The sequence below is a fragment of the Alligator mississippiensis genome, chromosome 3, assembly GCF_030867095.1.
Source record: "Alligator mississippiensis isolate rAllMis1 chromosome 3, rAllMis1, whole genome shotgun sequence".
Taxonomy (NCBI): Eukaryota; Metazoa; Chordata; order Crocodylia; family Alligatoridae; genus Alligator; species Alligator mississippiensis.
The window spans coordinates 43,236,071-43,259,835 of record NC_081826.1 but is presented as its reverse complement, the minus strand read 5'-3'; the positions used below and the strand labels follow the sequence as shown (position 1 = coordinate 43,259,835).

General features: G+C 41.9%; 1 protein-coding gene across 2 annotated transcripts in view; it reads left to right on the top strand.

Moving 5' to 3' along the window:
• The window catches only part of DPY19L4 (dpy-19 like 4), a 65,881-nt gene that overhangs the window by 20,915 nt on the left and 21,201 nt on the right, over positions 1–23,765 (top strand). For both annotated transcript variants that reach the window (XM_006273944.4, XM_019495755.2), the window contains 6 exons: positions 369–442; positions 3,334–3,492; positions 6,897–7,016; positions 8,120–8,240; positions 9,403–9,459; positions 13,779–13,861. In XM_006273944.4, the coding sequence (XP_006274006.2) occupies positions 369–442; positions 3,334–3,492; positions 6,897–7,016; positions 8,120–8,240; positions 9,403–9,459; positions 13,779–13,861 (614 nt within the window). The remainder of the gene's footprint in view (positions 1–368; positions 443–3,333; positions 3,493–6,896; positions 7,017–8,119; positions 8,241–9,402; positions 9,460–13,778; positions 13,862–23,765) is intronic.

The window sequence follows — 23,765 nt, the reverse complement described above, 5'->3', positions numbered from 1 at the left end:
TGTGGTTTTTCTAGGTCAGAGCCTGGCTGATTAGATAAGTCAGCTGGCATGTCCTTTGAAAACTGGGCACTGAGCTAGCAAACCAGTCTTTGCCATGCTCTTGGTTAGTGTTCTGGAAGTTGGCTGGCAACTCTTAACTTGCCATATGGTTGGCATACCTGAAAAGTGAGGTGTATAAGCTTATATACTAAGCAAAACTTACTTAAATAAGGTTTGACTGGCAAACAAGTTATGAGTTATTGGTTGTTTTAACTGTATTTTGGAACGTGTGATTATTCTCTACCCTATTTTGTAATCTGAATGAAAAGAGGACATGAAGGCAGTGTTCCAGGCTGTGTTAAATTTTCTCCACAAAATTGCTTTTTCAGATGTTTGTCCCCCATAAAGAAAACGAACATTTGTTGAAGTTCCTTGAAGTAAAATTTGGATTAAACACAACTAAGTAAGTTTGAGTTTTTCATTTACAGGTGTCTCAAATGCACAGAATTTAAAATCACTTTAAAGACTACAGGAGTTAAAATGAGAAAGCTTGTAAAGTTTATTGTAGAAGAATTTAGGAAGGAAACGTTTTTTTTTTTACTTGCCCCAAACTTTTAAAAATTACGTTAGAAACTTTTCATGTCCAGGATGAACTTGGATTTCTGTGGCATTTCAGCAGGGGTAAAAGTTTCTGTTTCAGATTTTTAAAAATATAAATATTCCCATGGATAGCAAGGAAAACATCCTACCCCCCCAACTAATATTGCTGAAAATAGAAGCCAAGATAATGAGGTGAAACCACAGAGCTAACCTTTCATAGTTAGAAAACAGAAGTCTTCCTGCCAGTTAAAATTTGCTTCAAAGTATTTTGGTAGCTAAACCAAAGGAATTATTCCAAATAAGAGTTTTGGAAGATGGTAACATAAGTTGAGATGAAAATGTTAGGTTTTTAGGAAAGTGTTTCCTTAACCACAATGATTGGGCACAGAACTAGACACTTGAAGGTAGATGCTATCGATGCAGTTTGTTAGATGAGATGTCAGTACTGCCGTGATATTGCAAAACTTGGGGAATTGACCTGCAAGAGATCCTGGGAGCCAAGCCTCATTTACAGAAGTGTCCAGGTATAAATATTACCAACATAAGCCTTATGTAGTATTGTTTGATATTGATACAATTATGTCTGTGCATCCTCTTACAGAGGTTTGTACTTATGGCTTATTTTAGTCATGGGATTATCTTTCTTTCAAGACACGGAATACTACTTTTAAGACCGCTATTAAGACAGAACAGAAACGAGTCTTCCCTAAGGAATTGGACAGTGTTCCTTTGGAATGATAGGAGTTTGGTCTCTGCTCACTTGAGGCATTTCAGAAGGCTTGTCAAGATCTGTCACAATTCACTGGTTCTGAGTACAGTGTCAGCAGTAGTGGGATTGCTACTAGGATGACAGTGCAGCTAAAATTTTTAGAACTCTTCTGGGCCCAAAGTTATGGGTTGCTTGCTGTAGGCCCCTATATGCTATCACTCATCACTCTTTGGCCACGTTACAGACATTCAGAGAGCCTGAGGCAGAATCAATCTAAGTTACGCAGTTTTCTGTAGGGGTTTAGGTTGTAGCCGTGTTGGTCTAAGGACATAGGCAGACAAGGTTCCTTGGGTGAATTTGATATCTTTTATTAGACCAACCCAAATGGTTGGAGAATAGTTATTAAGCAAGCTTTCGGGTTCAAAAACCCTTCGTCAGGCTAAGGAAGCTGCAGCAGTTGCTGCGTGCTCTTCCTGGATGGAATGAAAAGTAAACAAGCCAGGGGCTGGGCTGGGCTGGGGAGTCAGTTGCCAGGCAGATTGTAATGTATCAAAAATCCAATGTCTATGTTTAGTCCCTGATCTCTAGTATCCAGCAGGTTGATGAAATGGAGCTCGTAGGCTCGTCTCTGGGATGTGTTGTGTAAATTTCCCTTGAGGATCAGGACTGAGAGATTGGAGAGAGAGTGGCCCTCCTGTGAGAAATGTGCCCCCACCGGTAATTGGGTGTTTCTATCTTTGATAGATTTCCGGTGTGCGTTCATTCTGGTGCGCAGTTGTTGTCTGGTCTCTCCTACATATCTTCCATCAGGGCATTTGGTGCATAGGATGAGGTATACTACATTCCTGGAGGTGCAGCTGTAAGATCCTGGGATGCTGATGGCTCTGTTATGGGGCATAGTAATAGTGGAGGTGGTGGAGATGTGGGGGCAGGTTTTGCATTTCTTGTCCTGGCACGGTCTGGATCCTTTTGGTGTGTTCTGGGGTTGAGGAAGTTTGCTTCTGGTGATGAGGTTGGCGAGGTTCGGTGCTTGTCTGAAGGCTAGGATGGGTGGCTCTGGGAAGATCTTTTTAAGAATAGGGTCTGTTTCTAATATGGGTTGCAATTTTTTGAGGATTTTCCGTACAGTTTTCTGTAAGCACTGTAGTTTAGATTGGTAGTGAACTGAATACACATTTGTCCTTTGGTGAGAGGGGCACACAGTTTGCCTATCTTAGGCTGGGTTCCACCATTTTTAAACCAGTCTACTATGTATGTTGAACTTCTGTTTTGTTATGGGTTTAGACTGGTTTCTGATCACTTATATCAGTAAAAGTGTAATATCTGTACCTGGCCCTAGAGTGGACATGATACTACAGTGTAAGGGTTTGCTCATTCTGGCTATTTCAGCTCTCCTGGTTCTGTATAGTGTAGATTCAGAAAGAAGATGAAAGAGGACTGAGATGAAAGTCTTTGCAAAGGTACATGAGATAAAGAGCTGGACACATTTAGTGCACCGCTTAGCTCACCAGTTTTGCATTTTAGTGGAAGATGAAAGACTTCTGGCAATACTTAAAGACCATATTTTGTCAATTTTTTTAGCTGAATTATTTTGTGAGAAGGGTGAACAGCCAAGGGGTTAAGATACAGGATTAAAATTTGGGAATTTATTTTTTGGCTTTGCGCTGGGCTTCCAATATGATCTATAGGCAAGGCAGCACAACTTTTTTATTTTTTTTCTCCTTTTTAAATAAACATGCTTCCTTTTCTTAGAACTCTCTTTCGCTTGCTTTATAGATATCCACATAAGGGTTTTGTCACCCCCACAATGACACTTTTAAAATGGGTTCTTGATGTAGAAGTGCTTTTAAAATGTAATGGAATTATGTCTTTTGGATCACAGAAGATACTTTTCAAGGACAAAAGTGTGACACTTTCTAAAACATACTTGCAAAAACATTTTCTATTTGAACATATTTTGTCATGATTCTGAAATAATTTGAGATTCCTGTGAACAGGCTAACTAACCACTTATTATTTTAAATGTGACCTTTTTGCCTTACTAGGAACTTTACAATGAATTGGCTCCTGTGTCAAGAATCCCTTCAGGCACCATCCCAAGACTTTTTTCTGAGACTGACTCAATCATCTGTATTGCCTTTCTATATTTTAGTTTTAATTATCTGCCTTTTTTCTGTAACTCAGGTCATCTTTAAGAGAATTAGGTAAGTAGCTAGCTTTATCACAATGGAATACTTTTTAAAAATGAATTAAAGATCATGTGAATTTGTATGTACATAAAATCAGAAATCTCCTCTTACATCAATCAATACATAAATCTGTAAGATCAGAGCATGAAACTGTGTTACATATACGAGATACAGTTTGAATAGAAGGGCCCTTCTGTGATTTCTGTGGTCATTTTCCCTGATGAGCAATTCATTGCCTGTCTCTGCTGCTGGAATGCAGGCGGCGGCAGAGTGCGGGTATTTTTTAGGGCTGTCAGTTTATTACCATCCTCTTTATTATTTCACTTTAGGTATTTGTAGACTGTTATTAAATCACCCCTCATTCTTCTCTTTGGGCTAAATAACCCTAGCTATTTCAACCTTTCCTCATAAGTCCTGCTTTCCAGGCCTCTGAATTTTTTTCTTGCTCTCTACTGCACTGTTTCCAGTATATCCACAGCTTTCTTGAAGTATGGGGTCCAAAACTGGCATAGCACTCCAGGAGAGGCCTCTGCGCTGCATAGTGCAAAAGAATCATTTATCTTGATTTGCAAGTTTCATTCCTGTTAATACAACTCAGTATGCTGTTGGCTTTTCTTTTCCCCAACAAGAGCACACTATGGACTTGTATTCAGCATGTGGTCCACTGTAACCCTGCAGGTCCTTCTCTACAGTACTGCAGCTTAGCCAGCCATTGCCCAGTCTGTATTTGTGCCTGCAGTAATTTTGTCCCAAGTGCCAAACTTTATACTTATAATCTTGGATAACTGACTCTCTTAGCCATGAATGAATGGGGTGTGCTCCCGGTGGCTGGGGTGCACAGCGGCAGTGAGTGGGGAGCTCCTGCAGATGCTGCCGGCGCTGTCAGTGGCTGGGGGAGAGGTGGCGAGCGCTGACCAAGGGTTGGCAACCAGCTGCAGCTGCCAGCAGCACTGGCAGCATCCAGCAGGAATCGTAAACCACCCGCAGATGCCGCTGACGGTGCTTTTTATGTAGGCGGTGCATTGCCATGCTCAGGGGGTACACATGCGCCCCCTATGTGTCGCCCCTGCCCTCAGCTCTGGCTGCATAGAAATGCTACTGCTTCTGCTGGACAGTTGGTTTTTAAACTTTGGGTAGAGGTAGAATCAAAGTGAGGTATAACCTCATTGCTGCACACTCCCCAGTAGCCTCCTGGTTCTCTCCGGATGGATTCTGCCCCTCCCCCATACAGCTAGTGGAGGGAAGAGAAAGAAAAGAAGCATCTTATAGCATCTCCATTCAACTTCCCTGCTGAAGACACACACCCCAGTTTTGGAAAGCTAACTTTTTGGGGAAAGGTGTGTGTGGTATGCAAGTAAATATGGTACTGATGTATTTTTTTGAATTTTTTAAGGATGGACTTAGAATTTCTTCCTTACCATCCCAACCCTCATTTTCTTACTTGGGGAAATGAAAAATTTGTTTTGTGTGTAAAAATAACACTGTAGGTATTGTATTACTGGGATTTGTAATATTAAGGTTAAGCATTCTTGCACCCCTTTCTCTGACCTTAAATTATAGATGTAGTCACAGTAATTCTGTAACTTTCAATTGATCTAAAACATGGGCAGGCAATTATTTTGGCTGGAGGGCTTCTTAATGAATTTTGGTGAGCTGTCGAGGGCCACAAGGGGTAGCCCTGCCCCTTGACAGGTGCCCTGCTTACTGGTCACTAACCTGGGACTGGAAGTCCCACCCCTGACTTCTGCCTCTGGACTTCTGCCTCTGGAAGGCCTTCCCCTTACCCCACAGAAATATTCCTTTTGGGAGGGGAGTGGTTGCCATCTTAGAACCAGAAAAAAAACAAATCATACACTAAAAGTGAAACACCTACGTAACATATTTTAATTTTATTACAAAAAATATTTGATTTGTGTTTGCATAGTGCATATAGAGGTGATTGCATAATAACTGAAAAATAAATTCTTAATCTTGTATATTGTGGGGAGTATGTGTGTGGGGGGTGTGTATGGTAAGGAGGAGGTGGGGGGGTGGCTGTGTGTGGAGCATAGGATATGTTTTAGATTGTGTATATGTGGAGGGTTGTGGCTGGGTGTGGGGTGCGGGGGTGTGCCCACCTGTACTTCCCCTATGGTGCAGCAGCAGCAGGTGAGGCGTTCATGCTGGTGCCCAGCAGGGTACACCTCTGGCTAGTGCTGCACATCATGGTGAGGGGCTCAGCCTCCAACGGGCAGTCTGTATCACCGGCACTTCCTGGATTTGCTGGGCACATGAGGGAAGCCCCAGGCACTGGAGCCAGCTGCCTTCCCTGTCCCTCTGGGGAAGGCAGCTGGGACTTCCCTCCCATGTTGTGCAGCCCCGGCAGGGAAGGCAGCCTGCTCTAGCACCTGGGGCTTCCCTCCCATGCCGTACTGGTGATACAGGCTGCCTGGGGGAGTCTGCACCCCTCGCTGTGATATGAAGTGCTGGCTGGAGCCGCACCCTGCCAGGCGCCTGTGCTAGGCATAAGCACCCTGAATGCCTCCGCATACTGCTGCTGCCACTGCCTGCCAGGGCTGCGCACCATGGGGAGAGTGTGGAGGTTGTCCCCACACCCACCCACCCTCCCTCACACCCACATGCTGCCCATGAGCTCCACGTTGCTGTTGCCCCCCCTCCTCCCCAGGCATGGGCTCTGTGCTGCCCTCAGCCCTAGCCCCATGCTCTGGGTTCCTACCCAGTTGCAGCTGCAGCCTCACCCTCGCTGCTTCCCTACCTGCTGTGTGGAGCTAGCAGGAGACCAGGGACGCAGAGCAAGTCCCCATGGGCTGTAGCAGTGGCAGCCCCAACTGGAAGCTATGTGTTGGCTGGGCCAGGCCCTTCCACCTATGAAAGTGGGAGCAAGGCACAGTAGGCACGGTAGGCACACCGCAGTTTGCAGTGTGTGTATACGTGGGCACCTCGTTCCTACCCTCACGGGCGGAAGGGCTGAGTGGGGCACATTTTGTTGGTGGACGCTGCGGGCCGGATGAAAGTACTTGGCAGGCTAGATTCGGCCCATAGGCTGTATTTTGCCCTTCTGTGGCCTAACACCAATACTGTGTTAGAAAATTAAATTTTGCTTATCAACATCTTGTTTAGAGGTATTGCCATAGCACTTAGCCCACGTGGGGACTGGAACCCTACTACACAAAGCACTGTATGAACACAGACCATAAAGATGGTCCATGCCCCCAAAAACGTGCAAATTTTTTGGCAAGAAATTACCAAAAATTGCAGACAGATCAGCACAGGGAGTCAATAAACAATACAAACAATATTAGTATTATTACAAAAGAAGGAAGCACCAGAGGCTTAATAGTTGTCAGGCACTTTTTATAGAAGTCATAATTTGTGATAGTATGCAAGACAAACCCTGCTTTGTTTCCCTCGAACTGCAGTGGTGAACCACTCAGAGAAACTGTTACCCTGGAAGATGGCAAAATCGGAGAGAGGCCAGAGATAGTTTATCACATCATCCACACACTTTTACTGGGTTCTCTCGCAATGATTTTAGAAGGGTAAGTTTTGTATAGATTTTTGTTTTGTAAGGGCTAGCGCATTGCTAACTAAATATGGTACACTCAAACTTCCACAGATATTGAGACCATTTCTAAAAGAATATTTTGCCATCCAGCGTTCCCTGTTGAGTGTAATGGAGTGAACTTCAGTAGAATATACTGAAGTGTATTTGGCTTCCCTAAACACATTTCTTTGTGCTCTGCCCAGCATAAATCTGAGAAGTTAATTGGAACACAATTTAAATGTTTCCCTGTTCATCTTCAGCTGCTGAGCTAGGATTCTTATTAAATGCTGATTTTTTTTTTCCATTGTAATCTTACATCGTTCTTTTGATGCACAAGGTTTATTGCAAAACAAAATTAAAAAAAAAAACTGCTTGTGTGTCTTTTAGTTGTTTAGAGAATTGCTTAACATGTCAGGCAAACATATTACAACAGTATAACTGTAAAAAGATAGTCTAATAGTTTATGACGGATGCGATTCTGCCATCTTTCCTGCCTGCCCGACAAACGCTAAAGACAGTGGTGTATGTGGTATCCGTCATGCGACATCATAGGTGTTCCTATTGTATGCATCACTCTGGTGCCTGAACACTACAGATTCTGAAAGCAAACAAACTTTTGTTTTCAAATGGTTGAGACTTTTGACTCTTCTGTTTGGAGGATTCAAACATCAGTTTTGGGTAATAGTAATTGCTCATCAGATACCCTAGAGCAAAAAATGAGACAATTAACATCTTTCACTAGCTCGATTTTTTTTTTTTTTTTTTTTTTTTTTTTTGGTCCTCCACCCCCAAATTCTGTGGATTATTTCATTTTCTTCGGCTGAGATTTTTTTGATCCTACTTGGCACTTCTGAACTTTTAAGAGCGCTCTGGATTGCAGCAGAGAATCATGTGTTTGGTCTGCAAGCCGAGATCTCCTTTAGGTTTCCTTATTCTGTTAAGTGTTTGACCCTGAATTGACTGAACTCCTTAACTGACTGAATTCTCCTGAGCAGGGTTATTCATAGAGAGGTTTGGAGGTGACAAAGTTTATTTATCAAATAATCCAGTTGAAATACATGCAGCATCTTATCTTTGGATTCTTGGGATGTTTTCCAGCATGAAGTACCTCTGGACTCCATATGTTTGCATGCTTGCTGCATTTGGTGTATGTTCTCCTGAGCTTTGGATGACACTTTTCAAGTGGCTTCGAGTAAAAGCTGTGCACCCGATATTACTGGTGAGTAACTGTTGCCAATAATCTATTGCTAGATTTTACTGCTAATCAACAAATCTTTTTTTTCGCTTCTAAGCAGTGAATAAATGAAAGTTGGAGGATGGGAGGTGGGAGGAAATCAAAAGACTGGGAAATATGGTAGGCAGGGTAAATGCATATTTAACTGTTGTGTATGAGTAAGAAATCTTCAAGTGAAATGATAGCTAGAGTAAGATTTGTTCAGATTAGTTGTATATTCATTTATACTACAGTCTCTGAAAGGCATCCTGACTTCAAAGGATCTGTGTTATAGTGAAAATTGGGGTTTCTCAGTTCTTTCAGCAATATTTCTAAGGTGCTGAGTATGCTTGGCAGGAAGGAGATGTGATCTGCATATGTTTTTATCCCTCTATTTAAGGTTGAAAACAATTTACAATTTAAAGCTGAAAACAATTTATAACGTTATTTAAGAATAAGTAGTTAATGTTTGTATAAAATGAACAAGCCACTTTCTGTGTAAATATATTTTCTTCAAGAGTTGCCAAGGCTCTTCCAATTGTAGAATAATTGACAGTTTTTGCAAGAATGTACTCATTCATCCATAATATAATTATAAATTGCATTTCTTCTTCTGTGGTAGATCCACTTTCCTTTATGTGGTTAATTAGCTGATTGCACTTCAATTTTAACTCTCAACAGGATGCACTGTATGCACTTATTAACAACTCTTGCCAAAACAGTATTTATGCTATTCCTCCTTCTGATCAAGAGGAAGGTGATTGATTGGAATGTTATTGTGCTGTGTGATGGAATACTGATTATATATGTTGTTATTGTGACTATGAATGAGAGGGTGTCTGTAAGTTTTTAAAAAACAGTTAATTGACATAGTTCATTCTACATATCCCTTCATTACATTTGCGTATTTGAGACCTATTTCATTTTTACTTCCTTTCCTAATTCATGGATGCGCTTTGTCACATTGGGCTGTCTGTTGAATTACTTTGAATATTATTATTCATGTTATAATGGGCTAACTTCTTCAGTGTTTAACCAAGCAATTTCTTTTCTGATCACAATGACTTTTGCCTGGCAGACTTGCAGAATTTTTCCTATTGTCAATGTAGTTCCATGTGTGGGAAATGAAATAGTGGTCTCTAATCATTTATTCTTTTTAATATTCTAGGCTCTTATTCTGAGTATGGCAGTCCCCACTATAATAGGTTTCAGCTTGTGGAAAGAGGTAGGTAAGAAAATATCTTTTGATTAAGTGTTTGCTGTAGGCACAGTATAAAGTCTTAGGAGTATCTTGTCTACATTTATATAAAATAATCAGTAACATCAGACTGTATCCATTATTTAAAACATTTTTGTTTTATGTTTAAATAAAATTATATATATTCCTCGCTAATAAGGATACATTATCATAATACCAGGTTTTAATTATAATAATAAAATATTAATATATTTCATTACAACAATAATTATACCATTTTGTTATTGTTATTATTATAGCATCATCTTTACATGATGATTCACATTATATTAGTTTAGCTAAAGACAAAATGCCATTACTGAATTTATAAAGTGATTGACTGTATTTTCTCTATTGTAATTAGAATATCGTATAAGCATGTCATCCTATGCTCTTATTCAGTGAGTAGCTAAGGTTAACTGAAGGTAGAATTACAGAAAACAGTAGTTTCTTTTAAGGACATCCCATCAACTAAAGATGGATTTTTTTCATTTCCAACTCTTTATGGAAATACTGTACTCAAATACTATAATAAGAAAGAATACTCAAATACTATAATACTCAAATAATATAAGAAGAAAGAAACAGATCTGTTCTTGTTTATTTAAAGTAAATGTTTAGTTCTATAATTGAGTTCAAAATAGCTATTTCTTAGCAGCTGCTTAAAATTTCAAGTACTTGATGGTTTGCATATGCAACAGCATCTATAACCTGTAAACCATGTACATAATGAGATAAGTTTCAAATAATCTAGTTGTTTTAAAAATTTATAGTAATAGTTAAAAAAAAATCCAGCATCAGAGCTGTTCTTATCCCCAGTAATTTAATGTTTGTAGGGGTGTATGATTCTAATGGCTAGCAGTTGAAGTTCTGATATGATGTTAAATGTAGTATGATGTAATTTTTTCCCTTGTATTCTGTCAGTGTAATAAGCACTCTGAGACGAGCACAGTGGCTTCCAAAACTTGCTAAATGTAAATGTTATAATTTTTTCAATTGGCTGGGTCTGTCCCTGAAATTCTCCTAACAAAAATGTTTTGAGCGTTTGGACACTAGAGGGCTCCATATATTGCAATTCCAGTTCTCCATTAATTGTCTATATGCACAATCTACTGGTGGAATGAATGTGTGTGTCTTTCAGGCTCAGACTTAAAGGCTCTGGCAAGTGTAACCAGATAGCTTACATTTACCCTGATGCTCATTGTACTTTTGCATAAAGGGCATAAAAAGCTGAGCATGTCTTTAGTGCGTTGTGCAGTAGCCAGGTTTTTAAATATTTGCATATTCTCCCACTGTCCCCATTTCTCATAAGGAATCTAGAAAATAATCTTGGGATAGGTTACTGGGACACTTACTACCCATATCATGGGCCATGATTCCTAATACCTTGGCCACAAGGACCCTATTTGTCTGTGCCAGTATGGCCATGTTATGAACCATTCAGAAATAAGTACCCTGACAGACTGTACTGCCCTTCCTTACTCATTGGCCTCTCCCATTCAGGCTGCCCCATTGACTTTGCCCATCTGTACTAGGAAAGGACTGAGTCTGCATGTCAGACTCCAAACTTCTGCTCATTTGCATATTCGTAGACTTCTTGTTTACTTTAGCTTCTCTTCTACCTTGGAGAACTCATAACAACAGCAGTCTCCCAGTGACCGAAGAAGGGTGTTTATACCCAAAAGCTTGCAAATAACTTTTTTCCAACTATTTAGTTGGTCTAATAAAAGATATCACATCTACCCAAAAAATCTTGACTGCCTATGTCCTTAGACCAACATGTCTACAACCAACGACCCTAAAAGATGTAGACAAATTTGAAAGAGTCCAGCGGAGAGCGACAAAAATGATTGATGAGTGAAAGCAGATTCATTAGGTTGTGAGGCATGCTTTTCCAGAAGCCTGTTATTTAGGTTCAACAGTTATCAACTTACTATCCAGATATAATTTCTGAGCACAAAGAAATACTTTATTTCTTATTACTGCTTGAGAGTCCACCGTAAGGGCCACTTGAAGCTCTATCCACAGGTTCACTAGACATTATACAGTATCTGAAGCTTCCAGATTGGAAATTGCATTTGGTAAAGCAGTGTTTCAATCTTTTTCCCCTGAGTTTCTGAGATTCCCACCTCCAAATGAACTTTGATTACTGTGTTAGTCAATCATAAATGGAATGTGCCTATAGAAGATCATTTGGAGGGAAATGAAAAGTACTGCAAAAGTAACCAGAATTTTTCAGAATGCGTTGTTCATATACACCCTTTTTTCCTGCTTCTTCCATCTTCATGAATTTCTACAGTTGAAAGGAAACAGGGATGGTTAGTGTGCTCTGCCTTTTTATGCTCTCAGTGCAGACACTAAGCAGCTTCAGGGTGCTAGTGTGCTATGTAGGTACTGCTGGTCAGAAAGGCTAAGGACAGAAGTTAGACATAAACCGGTTTAAGTTATCAAAAACTAGTTTAAACCTGTAACAGAATAGAAGCGCAGTGCACATAAACCAGTTTCAAAATGGCTGAAACTGGTTTAAGATAAACCCGGATGAATGTAATATCAGACTTAACTGATTTAGGTCAAACTGGTTTATGAAACTTCTGTCCCAGACCCCTTCCTGGTTCAACTTAAATCACAGTCTCCCACCATCCTAGCATTTTGCATTCCTGGGCTGGGCTGCTCTGTCTGCTCCAGAGAGCAGAGCTGGCCCTGCCCCCTCTGCTCCCTCTCTGGAACAGTGAGGGCTGGCTACCCCAAGCAAACCCCACCTGCAGTCTGGGGCTAGGGAGGGGAGTTAAACTTCCCTTTGCCCCAAGTACAGCTTCCTTGCCCTGCTAAACTTACTGCTGGCTGTGACTGTGGACTACAAATCCCAGAGGCACTTGGAAGCAGGAAGAGGAAGTGATGAGCAACCCTGAAGAGTCCTGCTGGTGTGATTCTGGAGTGGAAATCCCAGAGACCTGGGGGGTGAGGGGACAGGAAGCAAACAAAACAGCCCATGTTGGCTATGTGCCAGAGAGCTGTGCTCTAGTGCCCCCCAGCTTCTGACCTGAGCCACTGCAGGCATGTGGTTGCATTTCCTGAATCAAAAGTGAATGTCTGTTCATTTGCTTATTGATTCAATCTTTGCAGCTTAGACTAACCTTCAGAGACTGAATCAATTCAGCCTCGGGCTTTTTGACTGTCTGTACTTAGCCCCTGTGACAAAACTAGGGCTCATTTTGCCCAGCCACAGTGGAACATGTATATAGAAAAGGTTTTTTGAGCTACTGTAAGGTAAGAAACTTGACATTAAGAAGTTGTTATCCTTACATCATAAAACAGAAATCAAAGTAAGAAAAAAGAAATTACAAAACTGTTAAAAGTTCTGGATATTGCATTTTTCTCAGAAACTATAACTTTATGCTAAAAGAAATTTATGCTGTGATCATTTAGGAGAATAAATCTATTAGTAGAGAGTATTGTGTGTATATATATAAATTGTTCTCTTCTGTAAAAGTGTAACTGTAATTTAGTTTACTATTTTATGCTTCAAGTTAATGTTTTAAAAGTCAGAGGGAAGAATTTGGTGTTCTTGGGTTTTTTGTTTTGCTTTAAGGGCTTTAATTCAATCTCTGTGTAAATCCTTTGGAATTAAGAGTATTAAACCATTTAATTTAGTCCATTATATATATTTATGCAAGGAGGTTATTAAAATTTAATTAGTCATTTGAAACAATATTTGTTTAAGTATCACATGTTCAGTGATGAGGTATATCATTATGAAAATATTTTACTGTGTAAAAATACTACTCCATTTTTCTGTTTTACTGTGACTCTTAAATACAATTAGGAACTGACTTTAATTTTACATTTATTCTTAAAAAATGGTTGGGCATTAATATTTTAACAAGGAGGGATGCGAAGCTCTGAGAAAAGAGAAGAGAAGAATTTTAATGCCTTCGAAATACAAATGCCAAATTTGCATAAAATTACAATTTTGTTGTATTCAATCCATCTGATGGTTACTAAATACCTTATCTAGCAATGCACACTATTGGGCAACTTAGATGAGTATGTTACTTGTGCATAAGTGGTAGCAGGATCGGGGTAAAAACTAACTTTATTTTTGTGTGTGCATTTGAGGGAATATTGAGAGAAAGTATGAGACTAGCAAGTGCTGTCTAAGTGAAGGGAAGGCATTTACATGAAAATAATACTTTGAAGGAAAACAAGGTTTCCTATACATAGTTTACTGGATTCTCTTCTATCTCAGAATATCTTAACTTTATTTAAAATGACACAAGGGAAGAGACTTATTTGACTTTTCCCTGCAGTTTTTTCCTAGGATAATGACTGAGCTTTCAGAACTGCAAGAATTTTATGACCCAGATACAGTAGAACTTATGATGTGGATAAAGTAAGTATGGGATTCTAGATCTCTTTCCCCCCTTCCTCCCCCCAGGTTCTGTTGTCTAAAATAACATTTTTATCAAACTGCAACTGTTAATTTGAGTCTTCCCTCTATGCTTCATCATGTGATTTGGAAAGAGGAAAATTAGGGATTGAACTCAATTATTACTCCTGTGGATTTTGGCCTGGACTTCTTCAGGACCAGGGAGAGTTCTTAAATGAGTTGACTTGCTTATGAGTCCTAGATGACTGGAAAAGGGCAAATATAGTGCCCATTTTTAAGAAGGAAAAGGAGGAGGATCTGGGGAACTACAAACTAGTCAGCCTGATTTCTGTACCCAGAAAGATCATGGAGCAGGTCTCAGAGGAATCCATTGTGAAGCACTTAGAGGACAAGATGATCAGGAACAGTCAGCATGGATTCACAAAGAGCAAGTCATGCCTGACCAATCTGATTTCCTTCTGTGATAAAGTGACAGGCTCTGTGGATAAGGAGAGAGCAGTGGATGTGGTTTACCTCAATTTTAGCAAGGCTTTTGACATTGTCCTCTGCAACATCCACATTAACAAACTAAGGAAATACAGTTTAGATGAAAGTACTGTAAGGTGGATACATAACTGGTTTGATCATTGTGCTTAGTGAGTAGTCTTCAAATGCTCAATGTCTGGTTGGGTAGAGGTATCAAATGGGGCTCCCAAAGGGTCTGTCTTGCACTTGGTATTCATAGAATCATAGAAATTAAGGGTTGGAAGGGAACTTGAAAGTTTGAGTCCACCCCCCCTGCTCTGGGCAGGAATACCGAGATCACATGATCCCAGCAAGGTGTCTGTCCAGGCTCCTCTTGAAGACTTCCAAGGGTGGGGGATTGCACTACCTCCTTGGGAAGTCTGTTCCAGATTCTAGTCACCCTAACCATAAAGAAGTTCTTCCTTACATCCAACCTAAAAACATTCTCTAACAGTTTATGTCCACTGCTCCTTGTCCTTCCCTGAGGCACCTTACTGAACAATTTTTCTCCCAGTTCCTGATATCCACCCCTTACATACTCATAGATGGCCACCGAGACCCCCCCTTAGTCTTCTCTTCACCAGGCCGAACAGTCCTAGATCCCTTAGTCTTTCCTCAATAGGTTTGTCTTCCAGGCCCTTAATCATTTTTTGTGGCCCTTCTCTGGACCCTTTCTCCACGTCTTTTTTTTTTTCCAAGTATGGTGCCCAGAACTGGACACAGTACTCCAGGTGAGGTCTCACCAGCACCGATTAGAGAGGAAATATCACTTCTTTAGCCCTATTACGGCACATTGGCTAAGGTATCCCAGTATGCTATTAGCTCCTATTACAGTGTTGCACTGGCGGCTCATGTTCATCCTGTGATCAGCCGTAACCCCAGGGTTCCTTTCAGCCATCATGCTGGCCAGGACGTTTCCTCCTAACCTATATTCATGTTGCTGATTACTTCTCCCCAGATGAAGCACTCTCCATTTATCCTGATTGAACGGCACCCGGTTCCTCTCTGCAAACCTTTTCAGCTTGTCCAGGTCCACTTGGATCCGCATCCTATCCCCTAACATGACCACTTTTCTGTATTATCCTCAGCTTGGCCAGCATGCTTTCCACATCCTCACCTATATTGTTGATAAAAGTGTTAAACAGCATGGGGCCAAGAACCAAACCCATGGGACACCACTGGCTGCCTCCTGCCAAGATGATACAGACCTGTCCACCAGTGGTGATGTGTAGGGGGTCCACGGGGGTGCATGTGCACCCCCTCACAGGCAGCACTCCCCACATATGCGACAGGCAAGGAGGGCAGGCAGGAGCGCAAGTGCCCCCCCTGCGAGCACTAGCTGGGGAGTGGGGCGCCAGGTGAAGTGCCATTGGCACTTCTGGGTGTGCCGCTGGCATTTCTGGGAGTGCTGCTTGTGCCTCCCAGTTGGCGAGATCGGCCACAGTCACTGACTGGCTGGGGGGGGGGGAAGGGGCATGTGCCGCCCTCAACTCAGGTGGCACCAGTCGCCCATGCCATCCACTGACAGTCTCTGGGTTTGACCCCTTAGCCAGTTCGCAACCCACCTCACCATGGACTCTGGCAGCCCATTATCCCCCAGTTTTTTTATACAACCATCATAGGAGACCATATGGAAGGCCTTTTTAAAATCCAGGTATATGATATCAACCATGTCTCCCGCATCTTAGCCATTCGCTGCTTGTTCATAGTAGAAGAGTAGGTTGGTCAGACATGACCTGCCCTCAGTGAAACCATGTTGGCTATCCTTCAGCATCATGCCTTCTCCCAGTCTCTCACAAATGGACTTCTTGATAATTGTTTCCAAAATTTTACTCAATATAGGCTGGTCAGTTTGACCTCGATAGTTTCCCGGATCCTCGTTCCTCTGCTTATATATTGGCACCACACTGGCCCTTTTCCAGTCTTCTCGGACCTCTCCTGAGCATCACAAGTCTTCAAATACCTTTGCCAATGGTCCCGCAGTGACTCCAGCCAATTCCCTCAACACTCTTGGGTGTAGTCCACCTGGTCCTGCCGCCTTGAAGACATTCAGCCTCTCTAACTGCTCCCTCTCCAGTTCGACACTGACCATTGGTTGGCAATCCCCCCTTGCCCCGCATCTGTCCAGTGTCCAACCAGGCGAGCAACCACCATTTTTATGCAGGAACACCAATGCAAAGTATTCATTAAAGAGTTCAGCTTTCTCGTGACTGGCTGTTATCAGCTGTCCCATCCCATTCTGCAAAAGCCCCACATTTTCTTGGTCTTCCTACTGCTCCTTATATACCTAAAGAAGGACTTCTTCTTGTCCTAGATTTCAGTCGCCAACCTGACCTCGGTTGCTGCCCTTGCCTTCCTTATTCTCTCCCTACAAATAAGGGCTATAGTTGTGTATTTCTCCTTGGTGACTACCCTTAGTATCCACTGTCTGTAAGCTGCCTTTTTTTTAAAGCACTCCTTGACTCCATTGGTAAACCAAGAGGGTCTCCTGGCCCCTTTACCACCTTTTCTGCATACAAGAATGGACCTTTTCTGCACTTTGAGGAACGACCACCCTTCCTGAACTCCCTTCCCTTCCAGTCCCTCTTCCCACTATTTTCCTAAGCTCATTGAAGTCAGACTTCCTGAAGTCAAGCATCTTTGCCCTGCTGACTCCTTGCCCTACGATGGATAGTGAATTCTATCATTTCATGATCACCGTCTCCCAGATTACCCTTAGTCTTCAGATCTCCCACCAGGCCGTCCCCTTTGGCTAGAACCAAATCCAACAAAGCTTTCCCCCGGTCAGCCCGTTCACCTCCTGTACTAAATAAAGTTCTTCCACACAGGTCAAAAACCTACATGATCATCAGATCTGGCCAAGTGCTCCTCCCAGCAGATGTCAGGGTAATTGAGGTGTTGCCCATGACAACCATGTCCCTTGAATGCACAGCCTCCATCAGTTCTCTGGAAAATTCCAGATCCAGCTCCTCCTGGTGTGGTAGTCTGTGGTAGATGCCTACCATCAAGTCCCCTTAGTCTCGTGGGCTAAGATAAAAGTTAGTAGATGTTTAGTATAGCATAGCTGTTTGAAGGCAGTGTAGGGACCGCATTAAATGCATTCAAAACTGGAAGGGACCTCTGGAGGTCATCTAGTCCACCTCCCTATCTGAGGCAGGATCATCCCTATTCAAACTGCTCCATACAAATCCTTGTCTAACCTGTTACTAAAACTACATAATCAACCTGTAGCACAATTACAAGACATAGCACCCTAACCTGCCACACGCAAATCAGGGGGGTAGTGGTGGTCAGTGCCCTGCTGCTGCAAGCATTGTTAAATTACACTCAAGAGATCCAAGAAATAGGGCTATACCCTCTGCTACAGAGGAAGGCAAAACCCACTAGTCTGTACTAGTCTGTCCATGAGGTAAAATTTGTTCCTGACCCCCAAATCTGGTGGTTGGTTTGATCTTGAGTGGAAGCGCAAGACCTAGGCAGAGACTCCAGGTTTTAGTCCCAGCAGGAGGATTGGCACATCTCAGTCAAAATCCCCAGCTTTGGCTGCAGTCAACACCCAGTGCTTCTGAGGGAAAAAAAACAACCCAGCAACAGGAGGGAAAAAACTCCTTCCTAGCTTGGACAGCAACCAGCAAAGCCCTGAAGCATGGGAAATACTAAATACCCTCCATTTTGCTCTGCAACCTGGGGGCAGCAAGCATAACTCCATATGTCTGCACCCTGTTACTGACCAGACAGATTCCACTTTCTGTATCTGCTCTATAAACCATATCCCTTTATCTTTCATTACTAAGCCAGATTGTGGAGCTCTGTTTCATTCTCCTGCTACTGAGCATGGTCCTTTCCAATATCCACCTGCTTCAGGTTGCAGAGCTCTTCTCATTATTTCCCAGCAATCTGTATGTAGGGGGAGAAGGGGGCTCCTGAGCTTCTAACTGTTGCTCTTTACAGAGCATGCTGGCATAGCTACTCCAGGACCTTACCAATGCTTATCCAGCCTCTTCTTGAACACCTCCAATTATAGAGAATCCACAACTTTCCCTAGATAGTCTGTTCCACTGCCTTAGCGTTCTAACAGTGAAGTTTTTCCTGATATCCAGTCTAAACCTACTTTACTACAACTTCAAGCCATTTGGACATGTCCTGCATTTATACAGTAGCAGAGAAAAGGTTTTTTCATCTTTCTGGCAGCCTCTTAATTGCCTGTTCCACAATCTGACCATGACTCTTTCCTTCAACTTCTCTTCAGATGGTTTGCCTTGCAAGCCCCTTTATCCTTTGAAAAATGTGGAGCCCAAAACTGCACATGGTTCTCTATATACCAGTGCCAGGTAAAGATGTACTGTTGTCACAAACCTATCTGTTTGGAACCCCAGAATCCCCAAGTTTCTCCCCATTGTCTCAAGGAACAGACCAAGGTTTACCTTGGGATAGTGCCTTATTCCTACAGGCCTCAATTCCACTGCCCTTATACCAGAACCTGGAGTTGCTGCAGGGGCATCTTTACCAGCTCCAGGCAATTACCCCTTTGGTTTTGAAAGAATTCTAGGTCCACTCTGTAGAAGAGGCTAACCTGGAATATCATTTGCCCTGAAATTGTGCTTTACCACAGGCAAACAGTAAGGTAACAAAACAATAGCAAGATTTATGATGTAGAAGAACAGAATTGTACAAAAGTTTTGACCATATAATTTGAAGACAAAATAAAAAGAGAAGTATAATTTCTTATCCTTTAATCTTGCTACAGCCTAGTCCTTCTGAGAGTCTTGCCAATATTTCCAGAGATCAGCCTTCTTGTGGATCCTGCCAGCCCTGGGGACATGGTTTCACCCCAGGCCTGGGATAAGCCAAAGACAACCACTAGCTCACAGAAAGCTCCTAAATACCTCCAACTCAGTGCACCCCACCTCCCCCACATCACTCACCAGCCTTGTTCACTTTGTTGAAAAGTCTCAGAAAATGTTTTTATTTTCTTCCTGGGACATCTGTAATTCCCCCTACCCATCGCCCTGAGATGCCTTTGCTATTGAGGGGTTAATTTTTTCCATTGCAGGCAGAAAACACTTTCAATGTCCATTCCAACAATGGCCCTTTCTGCTTATGGTTGAGAGTGGCAATTATTTGTACCCTACTAACACAATCAGCAAGAGATACTTAGCAATTTTGCCTTCTTCCTTTTCCTTAGGTAAGTGTTCCTCTGTTCCATTGACTAATTTATATACCAAATTGTAAAGATATATACAGAAATTGTAACATAATCCATCCATACAGTGATAAAAATGACATAAATCAATGCAACTTAATATTGGCTTTTAAATGAGACCAAAGAGAATGCCAGCCAAATAAAACTGGGCACAGATGTCTGTGTGGGAAACACTAAACACTCAAAATCTTTCCTGGTTTTGGCGTGGGTTTATGACAACTATTACTTCCTGTGTTTTGCACCTAATGCTCTTACTGATGCAGCCCAAAATTGCATTCAGTTTTTGTGCAGCTACATCACGCTGCAGACTCATGCTGAGTCTGATCCACCAGGGTTTCTCCCTAATCCTGACATTCAGCAGATTGTCACCCATTTTGTATTTGTGTTTTCAGTTAATCTTCGTGAGGTTTAACCACTTGTATTTGTCAGCGCTGAACTTCATCCTGTTAGCTCCACCCCAGCTTTCCAATCTGTCAGGATCCTTATTTGTGCTTCTGTCCTCCATACCAATATTGTCACCTGTGAATTTTGCTCAAGGAGTTTTCTATTCCAGCATCCAAATAATTATAAAACATATTAAGAAGCACTGGGCCCAGGACAGACCCCTGTGGAATGCTTCTCAAAACCTCCTGCAATTCTGACATGGATCCATTTAAATATCCTTTGTTTTGTGGCTATTGGTTGTCTCTCCACCTTATAATAGTTTTGTCCAGCCTGCATTTTCCCAGTGTGTTTATGAGAGGCTCAGAGGCCTTGCTGAAGTCCAGATACACTAGATCCACTGCATTCCTTTCATCCACCCAACTAGTTAACTTTGTCATGGAAGATCAAGTTTGTTTGGCATTTGCTTTTAATAAATTCATTCTGGCTGCTTTGGAGAAGCCTTTTCTTTTCTAAAAACTCAGTTGCCAGTGGACTTACTTATGATATACTCCAGAAATTTCCTGGGTATTGAGAGGTAAGGCTAACCAGTGTATAGTTCCCAGGTCCCCCTTTTTGCCTTTTTAAAAAAGGGCACTTTGGCCCCTTTTCAACCCTCTGGTACCTCACCCATCTCCCATGACATTGTAAATATTATTGTCAAGGTCCTTGAGAGCTCTGCCAGTTGCTTCAGTACTTTAGGATTAAATTAAACGGGCCCTGCTGACTTGAATTTATTGAGACCCATAAAAAAGTTCTCAGACTTTCTTGTGTTATCTCATCCCTCAGCTTATCCCCTTCCTTATCCAGATAATTCTTATTAGCTACCTGGTTGCAGTTGAATTTTTTTGTTTGAAGACCAAGACAAAGTAGCTGTTGAACAGCTTTGCCATATTTACATCTTCTGTTTGCCCTGGCTATTTAACAGTGGAACTGTAGCTTCCTTGGTGTTTGGCCAACATAGTTATAGAACCTTTTCTTGTTGTTTATAACTTTCCTCATCATAGAAATCATAAAGAAGTAGGGCTGGAAGGGACCTCAAGAGGTCATCTAGCCCAACCCCCTGTCTGAAGCAGGAAAGGTCTTGTGTCCCATATGGGGATGGAACCTGTTACCTTGTCATTATTAATACTACGCATTAACCAGCTGAACTAATTGGCTGCTTAATGTGAAGCTCTTTTTAAACTATTTGCCTTCTGGATTGTGTCCTTCAAAGTATTTGTTATTTCCTGATATGCTTCCTTGATGACCTGTCCACCTTTCCATTGCCTCTGTTCTTTGAGGCATCCTAGAAGCTTCTTGTGCAGCCACTTTTGTCTCTTGCCATTCTTCTTGGGCTTCCATCATGTCAGAATAGCTTCTTGTTGGGCTCCCAGTACTATGTCCTTTAGAAGCTTCCTGCTCTTATGGGTTCTTTTATCCTTCAGTCTGTCCTTCCATGGCACCATGCCTTACTATTTCCTTGAGTCAGTTGAAATCCACCTTTTTTAAATCCATTGTCTTTAGTTCTGCTGACCTCATGTTTTCGTCATTTTAGGATAATTAATTCTCTTGTATGATGATCACTTCCTACCAAGTTTCCCATCAACTTCACATCCTCCACCAGTTCTTCCCTATTGATCAGGACAGGAACCCAGATGGGGGAACTGGTAGTTGTATCCTCAACTTTCTGGAATAGAAATTTATCCTCCACACAAATTAGAAACTTGCTCAACATTGTTTGGCTGTATTATTCTTGCAGCAGATTTCTGGAAAATTGAAGTCTCCCACCAGTACCATCTCATAATTTTCATATAATTTTGTCATCACTTTGAGAAGTGCCTCTTCCACCTCTTCTTCTTCACTTTTATAATAAATCCCCACCACTATATCAGTGCTGCATCTTTTACCTTTTATTTTCACCCAACTACATGCTGATCTGCTCTCTTCTTTCTCCTAAACCAAGGAACAAGTCTTTGTTTTTGACATAAGGTCAGCATCTTTTATCTCAACCCTGTCTTTCCAAAATGAGTGTACCCCTCATTGATGAAGTTACAGTTGTAAGAGCTCTCCCACTCAAGTCTCTGTGATACCAATCAGATCATAGTTCTTTTCACACTGTGACTTCCAGCTCATCTCGTTTGTTCCCCATATTTCTCACATGTGTGTACATGCATAGAAATCATAGAAGTCCTAGAGAAGTAAAGCTGGAAGGGACTTCCAGAGGTCATCTAGTCCAACCCCTTGCCTGAGGAAGGATCATGTCTATCCAAACCATCCTGTACAACCATAAGACTACCCTCACAACATAAACCTAACACCCTAACCTGGCACAGGTAAAGCAGGAGAAACACGGTAGCTAATGCCCTGTTTCTATAAAATGTTGACAATGTACACTTGAGGTCCTGGGCAGGGGGCCACGCTCCCCATTACAGAGGAAGGCAAAACCCCCCACAGTTCATACCAATCTGACCATGTGTGACCCCAGATATGGTGATTGGTCTGTTCCTGAGCAGAGTGGCAAGACCCTTTATCCAGGAACCCCTGGCTTTGCTCCTGTCAGGAGAATTTGTGCATCCTAGTTGAAGTCCCCAGCCTTAGCTGTAGCTAACACCTGATGCCTCTGGGAAGGCTTAAAAACACCCTGATGCACACAGCAGAAAAAAAAAGCAGGGGCAACCAGCAAAGTCCAGAAGCATAGGAAATACCTATGGTAGAAAATAGGTATAGCTATGCCTAGATCATCCCTGACTCAGTGGCTGTCCAACCTCTTCCTGAGCATCTCCAGTGATGGAGAGTCCACAACTTCCCTAGGCAATCTGTTCCAAATTTTGCATTCTGATCTAGTTGTTTCCATTTTTCATTCCTTGCTGCTGTCCTTTGGCTCTCTGTCCCTTTCCCTCAGCTGAACTGCTTCTGGTTCTCTCCCCTCTGGATCATTTGCTCTGTGGCTGCAAGGTTTTGTTCACCATCCCCTGTAAAACCTATTTTAAAGCTTTCGTCACTAGGCTGGCCAAATGGTGCCCAAAGATACTGTTTCCGGTTCTGGGTGGATGAATGCTATCTCTTGATAGCAGCCTTACTACTTCCCCATTGAGAACTAGGGGCCCTGTTTCACCCTCACCCAGACCAACTTTTGTTGACTTTACTTGGAATTGTACTGTTGAGAGAGAGGCTGCTTACAGATGTTAAAAATGAAACAAACAAAAAAGCGGGCTTTACCAGAAGAAGCAGCATGTTACTTCAACTCAGTGTTTGTATAAATCGTGCACTTCAACAGGGCTTTTTGGCACTTTTATCTAAAGCTGAGTCAATGAGCTGTTAGATGAAAGTACCAAACAAGCCCCACTTAAAGTGTATGATCTATACAGACATCAGGTGAGCTGGGTCCAACTAACATGCTGCCTCTTCTGGGCTTGGAACAGGGTGCATGCAATTTAAAGTAAAGCACTTATTTTTTTTTAATATCTGCAAGCTGCCTAAAAGTTCAGATAGTTAAGATCCTTTATTTCCTATTTTTAGAAGGATGCTGTGCTCTGTATTTAGGTTTTTAATTGTTAACCTATGCATCTTCTGAAAAGACAAGCCTGATAATTCCAGCCAATTCTTTCTTACTATTAATAGCAGTGCAGGTTATCTGTCACTGCCATTTGGGGCAGCAAATGGAATAATACCAAGCCCCTAATGACTTTTGCATTAGCTTACATGTATCATGCATCAAGTACATAATTAATCATAGTGAATTGCTTTGAAAGACACTCTGCAAAGAACAGTTTGGCTATCATTAGTTTTCTACTGCTG